This window comes from Homarus americanus, unplaced genomic scaffold, assembly GCF_018991925.1.
Source record: "Homarus americanus isolate GMGI-L3 unplaced genomic scaffold, GMGI_Hamer_2.0 scaffold7626, whole genome shotgun sequence".
NCBI lineage: Eukaryota > Metazoa > Arthropoda > Malacostraca > Decapoda > Nephropidae > Homarus > Homarus americanus.
Genome location: NW_024718273.1, coordinates 14498803 through 14510505, shown reverse-complemented (window position 1 = coordinate 14510505; position 11703 = coordinate 14498803). Strand labels below are relative to the sequence as shown.

General features: G+C 46.8%; 1 protein-coding gene across 1 annotated transcript; it reads left to right on the top strand.

Annotated features, from left to right (window-relative positions):
* The first annotated feature begins 206 nt into the window (after window positions 1-206).
* Window positions 207-11493, top strand: LOC121859427. Its single transcript, XM_042356226.1, has 2 exons — window positions 207-463; window positions 8657-11493. The coding sequence occupies exon 2, from the start codon at window positions 8670-8672 to the stop codon at window positions 10998-11000; it is 2331 nt and encodes a 776-aa protein (XP_042212160.1). The 5' UTR covers window positions 207-463; window positions 8657-8669; the 3' UTR covers window positions 11001-11493.
* The last annotated feature ends 210 nt before the right edge of the window (window positions 11494-11703 follow it).

Here is an 11703-nt window from a genome sequence, read left to right as displayed (position 1 = left end):
AATATAAAGATTTTCACAATTTATGAAAACGACAGTACTCTACATTCATTTAAAAAACACATGAAGAATGCATCAGGAAAATGAATGAAAGCTGAATTCCAATGAATGACAGTAAATAAGTTAGAAAAACAAAAACTGGCACCTGGAGTGGACCGCCCAGATCTTGCCCACCGAGGTTCAGCTTCCCGAGAGACGAGAGAGTCGGAGAGAACTAAGAACGTGAGGAGTGAGAAGCTCAGTGTCAGTACACACGTGGCAGTGAGCGAGCGAGGAGCGTACCCTGTCTCGCGGGCATGATGGACTGACATAAGCTGTGAAAGACCGTAACTAACACACACCGCGTAAAAAAATATCCTGCGCTTATTATTATTACGGATATTTATTTTTGATATAGAAGTGATATTGGTACTGTAATAGCCGTGTCTCCAATGTGAACCTGGATTTTTATTTTAAGTTTATATGGGTAAGTATTTATTATAACTATTATTTTGTAAAAGTTCAATTCTACCTCTTGCCATTTAGGAAATTTTACAGTACAATGCTGATGACTCACTGCTTACAAACTGGACGTGCTTGTTCTTGTGAGAGCTTCGTGGTGCAGTGTTTTCCGTGTCTTAAAATGAAAATGTTATACACGGTATATATATATATACTAAAAACTGATGATATGTACCCCTGACAGTAACTAATGCTTATGGAGAAATATATATACACTGTATGTATACCGTATATATGTATGTACAGTATATGTATATATTATTAGAAGGTAAATAATTAATTGACAGAAATACAAGGTAATAAACTGAGAGGGAGTTACTGAGGAGAGAGAGTGAGAGAGAGAGAGAGAGAGAGAGAGAGAGAGCACTGGGACCTGACCATATCCCCTGTGTGTGTGTGTGCGTGTGTACGTCAACATTGCAGTAATTGCTACATTACTCGGCCATGACAAGTCACTGGAAAATCAGGTTCAGTAGAAAGTGTGCCTACCTTCCTTACCTCTGGAGATCATGGAGCCAGATCTTCAGAAAGTCGTGTTTTAATACTTCACTAAATAATTGTTACCTGATGATTAGCTCTCCCCCCCCCCAGATTATTTGACCTTATAACTAAACACCTTAACGCTACCGGGGGAAGAATAGGTTAGGGTAGGGTAGGTTAGGTTAGGGTAGGTCAGGGTAGGGTAGGGTAGGGTAGGGTAGGGTAGGTTAGGTTAGGTTAGGGTAGGGTGGTTTATCTTAAGGTGAAGTAAGCTGGGGGGGGTGGAACAAATCTGCAGATGATCCGGAAATAAAAATCTAACCGCTCGATACAGGTTACGACACAAAGGTTATAAAATCAACACGAGCTACTGATTACTGATGTGGTAACTTACTGAATAGACTGAATGCCGATATTAATATATATTCTCAAAGGTCAAGTTAAACTTTTCCCCCTAACTAGAGATTTAAAAAAAAATCCTTTATGGTTTCGTTTAGCTACGACACAAAGATGGGTTCTCACAGCCTCGTTATTTCCTCTCCTACTGGGGTGAGAGACACTGCTAATGAGCTTTCTATGGATACCTGCACTGTCTATGTACCATTTATCCACCTATCTATCTATCTATATATCCACCTTATCAATTTATATATCTGTCTATCCATATATCAATCTATTTCTCTATCCATTCTATTCTACTTTTATAACTGCGGTGTTGAGGACTAAAGGGAGAGTGAGCTCCTACACACTGGACCACCCTGCACGTATATACCTGAGGCAACACCTTCAGTAACCAGAAGCTTCGTGGCCGAGGAAAAAAAAAACCTACAGTATTATCATGGACTTGACCTTTGGGTTAAATTTGATTGGATATAATACTGTTATTTCCTTTAACCACATGAGGAAACAAAGGTAATTCAGGTGTGTAATTATTCACGACCCTACATGACCTGATATGACCCTACATGACCTGACATGCCCTTGAGGGATTAACATGGTGTTTTTTGCTTATTTTGTGATGGTCTAGGGTCCGGGGTGTGTCCTGACAGTGTGGCCAACTAGACTCAGGTGGTTCAGTACACCTTGGAATTTACGTGTTAACTCCAAGGCGACGGTAGAGTGTGTCTGGTATCACGTATCACACACTTTCAGACAGGACTAGTTGGCCTCTTCCTGTCGTCTAGGTATTAGTGAACTAGTTGGATTTTTACGACAAGCGGCTTAGTGATATGGTTGAGTGTCGGACAAAATCAATCCCCCCCCCGGACAAAACCTCCCCATTTAAAGCATAAATTAGGACAAAACCCCCAGTTTAATATATTAATGTTTCTCAAGGTACTGACTCACACAATAAACTGGTAGTGATTTAATTTTCCTACAGGTATTGACTCACACAATACCCCCCCCTTAACGCCTTCACTGCGGGGATGCCACTTTTGACACCACCAGACGATTTTATTCAGCACAGAGGTGACCCCGTACACAAGGGGGTCAGTAGACCATCTCCCTTAATAAGACCTTGCGGTGAAATAAACAAGGGTGTCTAATCTGCACAATAAATAAACAAAGGGTGTGTAATCTTGCGGTGAAATAAGCAAGGGTGTAAAAGCGGTGAAATAAACAAGGGTGTGTAATCTTGCGGTGAAATAAACAAAGGGTGTGTAATCTTGCGGTGAAATAAACAAGGGTGTGTAATCTTGCGGTGAAATAAACAAGGGTGTCTAATCTTGCGGTCAAATAAACAAGGGCGTCTAATCTTCACGTGATCTGTTTATGGTATCACCTTTGTAAATTCTTGGTGAAAATACAATCACAAACACACTGCACTAAGACCGGGTTGATGGACAAGGCTCTGACACCGTGGTTGGCCCGTGGAGGAATTACTGAGTTCGTGGAAGTTGTGTGTTAGTGAACGGCAGGACTGATCTGAGGGATTGCTCTCTCGTATTACTAACGCGGTTTCTACTTGTGCCTGTTGGTGTAGCTGTAGTGAGAGATGGTTTCTAAATGGCTTACGTTCAAGGAAGACGGTTTCTACATGACTCACGTTCTCAAATAAAAACGGTTTCTACATGGCTCACGTTCTCAAATGAAGATGATTTTTGAATGGCGTACGTTCTCAAATAAAGACGGTTTCTACTTATACCTGCTGATAAACATACTAACAGACAGTAATACTAACATGGCGTTCTCTAATTAAGGTGGTTTCTACTTAAACTTATCTACTAAAGCATTAATAGTGTATGAGCAGTAAGGCGGTTTCTACTTAAACTGTGTAGACGTACTTATGACATCTTGTACATGTTTTCACACTTAACTGAGTGGGTGGATGTGACACGTGACTCACATCCCCCTCCCCCCCACTCCCTTCTCTTCCTCCCTCTCTTCCCCCTCCCCCTCCCTCTCTCTCTCTCCCGCCTGAAGACATTCCTGCTGAATAATAAACCTCACGTCATCACCTGTGTTTGTCTCTCTCTCTCTCTCTCTCTCTCTCTAGTCTCTATTCTTCCAGTCTTTTTCTACCTATCCTCTCTCCTTAATTACCTCCTCTGTCTCCTTTTCTCCCTCTTTTCTCTTCCTATTCTTTATTCTCTCTTTAAAACAGTCGGTTCATACACAAGATTACAATAAAAAACCCAGAAATTATCGTAAGCGGATTTTACACCCACATAAGTACTAATGTTGATGCTCATTTGTTTTTGTGTTTTTGTCTTTTTAATAAATTCAGTGACATCTTCTCCCGGACGCTGGCTGGTGGTGAGGTGTGTGTGTGTGGAGGCGTCAAGGATGGTACTGTATTATGTTACCCAGGCAATTGTTTTAGCAGTGTTGGATCAGATGCCTTAAGGATCGTATACGTAAGTTTAAACTCTCTATAAGTGACAGGGAGTTTATATTGGTTATCTTAAAGAGCGAAACAAAAAATAAGACGAAATATTATTGTTTAAAATATATTCACCGAGGGATTGCATTACCAAACACCAATAATATTTGAAATGACGTAAAGACAATTCCTCAATGAACTTAAGTGAGGATGTATACACCTTTAGATCGCTTACTTTCCGATACAAAGACTAAAATTACACTTGAGGGTTGAAATCATAACTAAACGCGTAGCTGCTTTTAGTCACGGTTGAGAGAGAGAGAAGTCAATGTACCGATGTTTGATAATCAGGGCCCACACCCGGAAAATATTCTTGTGGAATGAATTGTACTCAAGGAAACTCATTAATTCAAGTCATGCAAAGGAGAGAAAGAGAGAGAGACAGAGAAACAGGCAGACAGATATAAGGAGAGAGAGAAAGACAAAAAGAGAACCAAGTCATTGTCCAAGATGTCCATTTATATAACAAAAACCTTCATGAGAGCAAGACGTGACCATGCAGGTGTGGTGTGGAGGAAACCTGGCGTGTGAGGTACTCCAGCTGGGCGGCAGGTAGGCAGGACACAGGGGTTGGTTGTCGTTACAGTACCCAGGTAATACGCCCTCCTAGGAATACCTATAGTAAGGTTTCCTGTGCTAGAATTTCCTCGTAACTGGAGCTGTGAGAATGTGTGTGTGTGTGTAGACTGCTTCACTTGAGTCGCGGTACGAAGCTGGATTCTTGATGGATCGTGTCTTAAGATTAATTACTATCTATTGAAACTAATCCACTTAATTTACAACACGTACATGGATCTCTACCCAAGATTATGTATTTTTTCTCTCCAAAGTTAGGAGGAAAAATTTTCGGGATATAAGTTGAAAATTTTAACCCTGGTGTTCGAACACTTGGGTGGGTGTGAGAGAGGAGGGGTCATGTAGAGTGGGGGGGTTAGGTATGCCTGTGGGGGGTGGGTCATGGGTAGAGGGGTTTAACCGGTGGGGGGAGGAGGAGGTTGGATCCAGTAAGAAATGGAGGGTGGTCATGAAGAAAGGTGGACATCCTCCCCCTCACCCTGCCTTACAGTCCTCCCCACCCGTCCAGCCTTACAAACACCCCCTTGCCTTACCCAACACACCCACCACCTCCCCACCCAGCCTCACAGACAGTAGTGTGGAGGCGACAAATAGACTTAGTATTGTGAAGGAGACGACGTAATTTATGCACGACTTAACAGACCAGGACACGAGACTCCATTCAGCCTCAACCACACACCATGAGCAAGCAACCACACACCATGAGCAAGCAACCACACACACACCATGAGCAAGCAACACACACCATGAGCAAGCAACCACACACACACCATGAGCAAGCAACCACACACCATGAGCAAGCAACCACACCACCATGAGCAAGCAACCACACACACCATGAGCAAGCAACCACACACCATGAGCAAGCAACCACACACACCATGAGCAAGCAACCACACACCATGAGCAAGCAACCACACACACCATGAGCAAGCAACCACACACACCAAGGAGCAAGCAACCACACACCATGAGCAAGACCACCACACACACCATGAGCAAGCAACCACACACACCATGAGCAAGAACACACACCATGAGCAAGCAACCACACACACACCATGAGCAAGCAACCACACACACCATGAGCAAGCAACCACACACCATGAGCAAGCAACACACACACACCATGAGCAAGCAACCACACACACCATGAGCAAGCAACCACACCATGAGCAAGCAACCACACACACACCATGAGCAAGCACCACACACCATGAGCAAGCAACCACACACCATGGAGCAAGCAACCACACACACACCATGAGCAAGCAACCACACACCATGAGCAAGCAACCACACACCCATGAGCAAGCAACCACACACACCATGAGCAAGCAACCACACACCATGAGCAAGCAACCACACACCATGAGCAAGCAACACACACGAGCAAGCAACCACACACCATGAGCAAGCAACCACACACACCATGAGCAAGCAACCACACACCATGAGCAAGCAACCACACACACACCATGAGTAAGCAACCACACACCATGAGCAAGCAACCACACACCATGAGCAAGCAACCACACACACACCATGAGCAAGCAACCACACACCATGAGAGCAACCACACACCATGAGCAAGCAACCACACACACACCATGAGCAAGCAACCACACACCATGAGCAAGCAACCACACACACCATGAGCAAGCAACCACACACACCATGAGCAAGCAACCACACACCATAGAGCAAGCAACCACACACACACCATGAGCAAGCAAACCACACACACCATGAGCAAGCAACCACACACCTGCGAGCAAGCAACCACACACCATAGCAAGCAAACAACACACCATGAGCAAGCAACACACCATGAGCAAGCAACACACACACACCATGAGCAAGCAACCACACACACCATGAGCAAGCAAACACACACCATGAGCAAGCAACCACACACACACAATGAGCAAGCAACCACACACACCATGAGCAAGCAACCACACACCATGAGCAAGCAACCACACACACACATGAGCAAGCAACACACACACCATGAGGCAACCACACACCATGAGCAAGCAACACACACCCAGAGCAAGCAACCACACACCATGAGCAAGCAACCACACACCATGAGCAAGCAACCACACACCATGAGCAAGCAACCACACACCATGAAAGGCAACCACACACACCATGAGCAAGCAAACACACACATGAGCAAGCAACCACACACACACCATGAGCAAGCAACCACACACACCATGAGCAAGCAACCACACACATGAGCAGCAACCACACACACAACGGAGCAAGCAACCACACACCATGAGCAAGCAACCACACACCATGAGCAAGCAACCACACACCATGAGCAAGCAACCACACACCATGAGCAAGCAACCACACACACCATGAGCAAGCAACCACACACACCATGAGCAAGCAACCACACACCATGAGCAAGCAACCACACACACCATGAGCAAGCAACCACACACACCATGAGCAAGCAACCACACACCATCACCCAGTAACACACCACCACCACCACTCACAACCACATAGCATTAGTCCTTACGTCTGAAGAATAAAGGATAATTAGACACAAAAAATGGATTCATGTCTACCTCAAGAGTCGATTAATTCACTTCTTTTCATGTCACTTTGTTAGATCAGTCGCTGTTGTATTTCCCAGTGGAGGCGAGGCTTACAATTTTTTTTGAAGGGGGGGGGATACACCTGTACTGTCTATGTTTATTGTTTGTATACCTGTACTGTGTAGGTTAATTGCTTCTATACCTGTTCTGTCTAAATACACAATTTTTATACCGTCATTGTACATAGACAATGCAAGTATACAAATAATGTGCAACCATATACAATAAAGATAGCCGTCAAAATGGCCGATACAATAAAGATAGCCGTCAAAATGGCCGATACAATAAAGAAGTCTAACAAAATGGGCGACACTATAAAGAAGTCTAACAAAATGGCATCCAAATCACTTAACTAAGCTCTACCATAACCGGACATGGGGAAGCGGCTCCTCCTAGGGGTCAGGGCAGAGGTGAAGGTGTTATCTCTCCCTTATCTGACTCTCTGCTTTTCAGGTGAGATAAAGGAGAGAACTGTATGGTCACTAGTTGAGTCAAGGTCGAGTGAGTGTGTGTGTGTGTGCTTATGTGTGTGTTTGTATGTGTGTGTGTGTGTGTGTTTATGTGTGTGTGTGTTTATGTGTGTGTTTGTGTGTTTGTGTGTGTGTGTTTGTATGTGTGTATGTGAGTGCGAGTGTGTGTGTGTGTGTGTGTGTGTTTGTGTGTGTGTGTTTGTATGTGTGTGTGTGTGTATTTGTGTGTTTGTGTGTGTGTGTGTGTGTGTGTGTTTGTATGTGTGTGTGTGTGTGTGTTTATGTGTGTGTGTGTGTGTGTGTGTGTGTGTGTGTGTGTGTGTGTGTGTGTGTGTGTGTGTGTGTGTGTTTAAGTCTCTGATGTGTTACCGAAAGCTTTACTAAATATTTTTTTTACTCACAATGGGCATTAGTAATGTTATTGTACTGTATATATAAAGTGGAGTCATTTCTGTCTGTCTCTGTTTCTTTCTTTTTATCTGTAATCTATCTCTCACCTGCCCCTAATCTCTCTCTCTCTCTCTCTCATTCACCACATGGACACTTCCGACAGTTTTACAGCCTCCCACCACCACCAACCCCTGTGTCTCGTGTCTCTGGGGTTGAAGACGAGACCTCCACTACCTGGTCTTGTGGACTGGGTGGTGGGTGGAGCTGCCCCCCTCCCCCAACCTCGTGTCTGAGAGAGAGAGAGAGCGAGATAGAGAGAGAGACGTAATTACGGAGCTGGTAGGTACTCTCAGACCCCCCTACAGGTAAATACGGCCCCGTTTCTAGTGTAGACACCCGTCAAGTCATCTCTCTCTCTCTCTCTCTCTGTTCCGCCCAAAAAGGTATCCTAGTGAAGGATGGAAGGCAGGATGGTGAAGGAGGGAATGTAACGTTATTTTTCACCAATCCTTTTCAATCGAACTTCTATATTTACCGCAACTGAGAGAGAGAGAGAGAGAGAGAGAGAGAGAGAGAGAGAGAGAGAGAGAGAGAGAGAGAGAGAGAGAGAGAGGCTGCTACTACTGATTATGATAAACTCTCTATTAGTCACATTTTTATTACGATAATATAGCTACAGAATGTTACACCCCACATACGGTATATCTAAGGTTTTATTTTCTCCCTCTCCCCCACAGGTGTGCTGCAGGTATGGAGCGCGGGCGGTCAACAGGTGTGGGCGGCGGGGGAGGGGCGCGTGGGCTGGTAGCGGGTGTACGGAAGGTCTTCAGGTCCAAGTCTTGCTCTGAAAAGCATTCCCGTTCCCGCACCGTCAGGGAGGATGAGGCGCCCGACCAAGCCCCAGGCAGCCGCGCCACCCACCCACCCACACGTAACAGTAGCAGCAGCAGCAGTAACAACACCACCACCAAACATCGCAGGTGTCCCAGGTCGCCCTTCCTAGGCTGGAGGAGGTCTAAGTCTCATAAAGACATCTCAGAGAGTCAAAAGAAGGCGAAGGGGAGAGACGCCCTGGAGAACGAGAGAGCAGGGTGGTGTTCACAGTCCCAGGCGGAGAGACTCAGTTTACACAGTTCGGAGACCTATGGTCACATCACCCTGGCAGCCCAGCAGGACGTGGGGACGGGGCGGTGTGGGGACAGTGAGCGTTCGCGAGCACAGTCGGATAATAAGAATGGGACAACTACGAACGAGGATGAATCTGGTAGTGACTGTGGTGAATACACAGAACCGCGGCTGTGTAACGGAACAACGGTGTGTAGTGACGGTAACGGTGCTGTAGGCGATGGCGGTGAGCCTTGTGCCAAAACTAGTGATGGTGTGAAGGACCATGCAAATAACAGTGTCATAAATAGCTTCGTTTGTAATTCCGACAACGTGGTGGTAGGCAGTGAGAGCAGCTGTGTGTCGTTGCCAGAGAGTGGGTCAGGGGGACAACCTCGGGGCGTGGTGAGGGACAGAGGGGACGGCAGTGACTCCCTGGAGGTCTGTGGTGAGGAAGAAACACTGGAAAAAGAAACTTGCGTCAGGTACTTAAAAGACATTTACAGGAACAGTAAAGAAACTTCCGACTGTCCAACGAGCTTCAGCGGAGGACCAGCGATGCTGGGTCGAGGACTGTGGCTGAAGGCTGCCCTGAGTTATAACTTACAGATGCCTGACTCTCCAAGAAACGAAGTTGTGGTGTTGGCTCTGGGCATTGATCAGTATATTGAGGAGGTGTTCCGGCACCTGGATCCTTCAGGGACGAGCAGAGTGAATGCTGAGGACCTTGAGGCTCTGTGTCAGGTCCTGAGACTGACGGAGGCCATGAAGGAGGAAGAGGAGGAGGAAGTAGAGAGATGTCGATGTTTAGGATCAAACCTGACACTTCATGGATCTCTGGACGGCTCGCTGGCAGATATAAACCAGTACAGTAAGTGCCCTTTACACCTTACATTTAGTGACTTCAACGACAAATTATGTGCGAGGTTCATCCGGGCCGCCAAGGCTGAGAGCGTCCTCCCACTGGGCCTCCGGCGGCCTAATAATCAACGCCTGGTGACGTCAGTGGTCAACGTCCAGCGTCGCTACGATGTGTTGGAAAACATCTCACGGAGCCTGGCGGAGGTCAACGCCAAGCTCAACGATAAGGAAGGGACACGGCTGTTGGACGACTGTACAACGACGGGAGTCGTCTGCTGCAAGTGTCAACAGGTGACACACGTCGACCGTAACTCCAACATCTCACCTCAGCCCCTGGACGTTGAGGTATCTTATCTCCAACGGCAGGTTCTCCTGCAGGAACAGGAGCTGCAATGCTTGCGGGAGGTTATTGAGGACATGCGTATCGCCCTCCAGAGCTCTGACGCCGAGAACTTGGCGCTACACGTAAGGATCGAGAGAGGAGACGTAACACCTAACCCGAGAGCCTCTCAACATGACCTGTCGCTCACTGATGAAGAGGACACCATCGACAACCTGGTGCGACAGCTGACAGAACTAGACCGTCCTGCCGCCCTGAGCACCTCCACAGACCCGGACGCTACTCCTACACCGTCCCGCCCACCCTCACCCTCACCCGCACCCCCACCCTCCCAGCGGCCCTCCTCCACGACACACCATCCCGAGAATCCAAATTCTACAGAAGATCCACTCAACACGGCGTTCATATCAGGGGACTGCTCCATGGAGGCCGAGCTACAAGCTACCTACGAGGCCCTACAGGAGGCACGGGAGCAGCAGGAGGCGATGCAGGCAGACCTCCAGCAAACAGTAAGTCAGCTACAGGAGAGGGAGGCTGACTTACGAGGGGCGGAGCTCAATCTCCGGGCTGCTCACTCCGCCCTAGAGAAAGCCCACTACGATAACCACGCCCTCGTCATGGAGATCGCGGAGACCCGTCGCACCCTGGAGAAGAGCCAGGAGAAGGTGCAGGAGGCGTGGGAAGACCTGCGGCAGGCTAGGGACACCGCCCTGCTGAAGGAGACGCAGCTACAGGAAGCAGAAGCCAAAATACAGCGCCTCAGACACTCCAGGTAAGATACTATTCTGTTTATTGTCTCTCCACACCTGAAAACCTACAGGTAAATCGCTGTCTTCTCACACCTGGGAATCCACAGCTACACTGTTACTTGCTATGTGTTTATCTTCCACACCTGAGCCACTGTAGGTAAGTTGGTGTTAATTTAACGAGTATATCCCTACTGGACACATCTCTTACGGTCTGTATATACAAACCTGCTCACCTGCCCCTCCCCCACGCCCCCCCTCAAGATCACCGCACCTGCTGCTGGACCTCAGGTGTGAGCTGCTGCTAATTGCAACCCGTTATCAGGTATGAGAACAGGACTCGATAATCCTAACTTAGCAGAACATGACATAATGTATACCTAACTTAACATTAACCATCCCAAGTTAAACCTAATCTAACTAAACCTAACCCTAACCTAATCTATCCAAAGCTAACCTAAGCTAATACGAGCTTCTACCCTAAATGTGAACCAAAATTAACCTAATTCATTTAGTGTGTGTGTGTGTGTGGAATGGGGATTGACAAGCGACAGTTGATTAAAGATTCTGTTGGTGGTAGTTGTGGAGGACTGCCTCCCCCCCGAGTGTGGAGAGAGAGAGAGAGAGAGAGAGAGAGAGAGAGAGAGAGAGAGAGAGAGAGAGAGAGATAGAGAGTGTAGCTACCTGGGTTAACCTCACCTGACCTCCCCTTAAGAAACTCATCAAAGAGGCA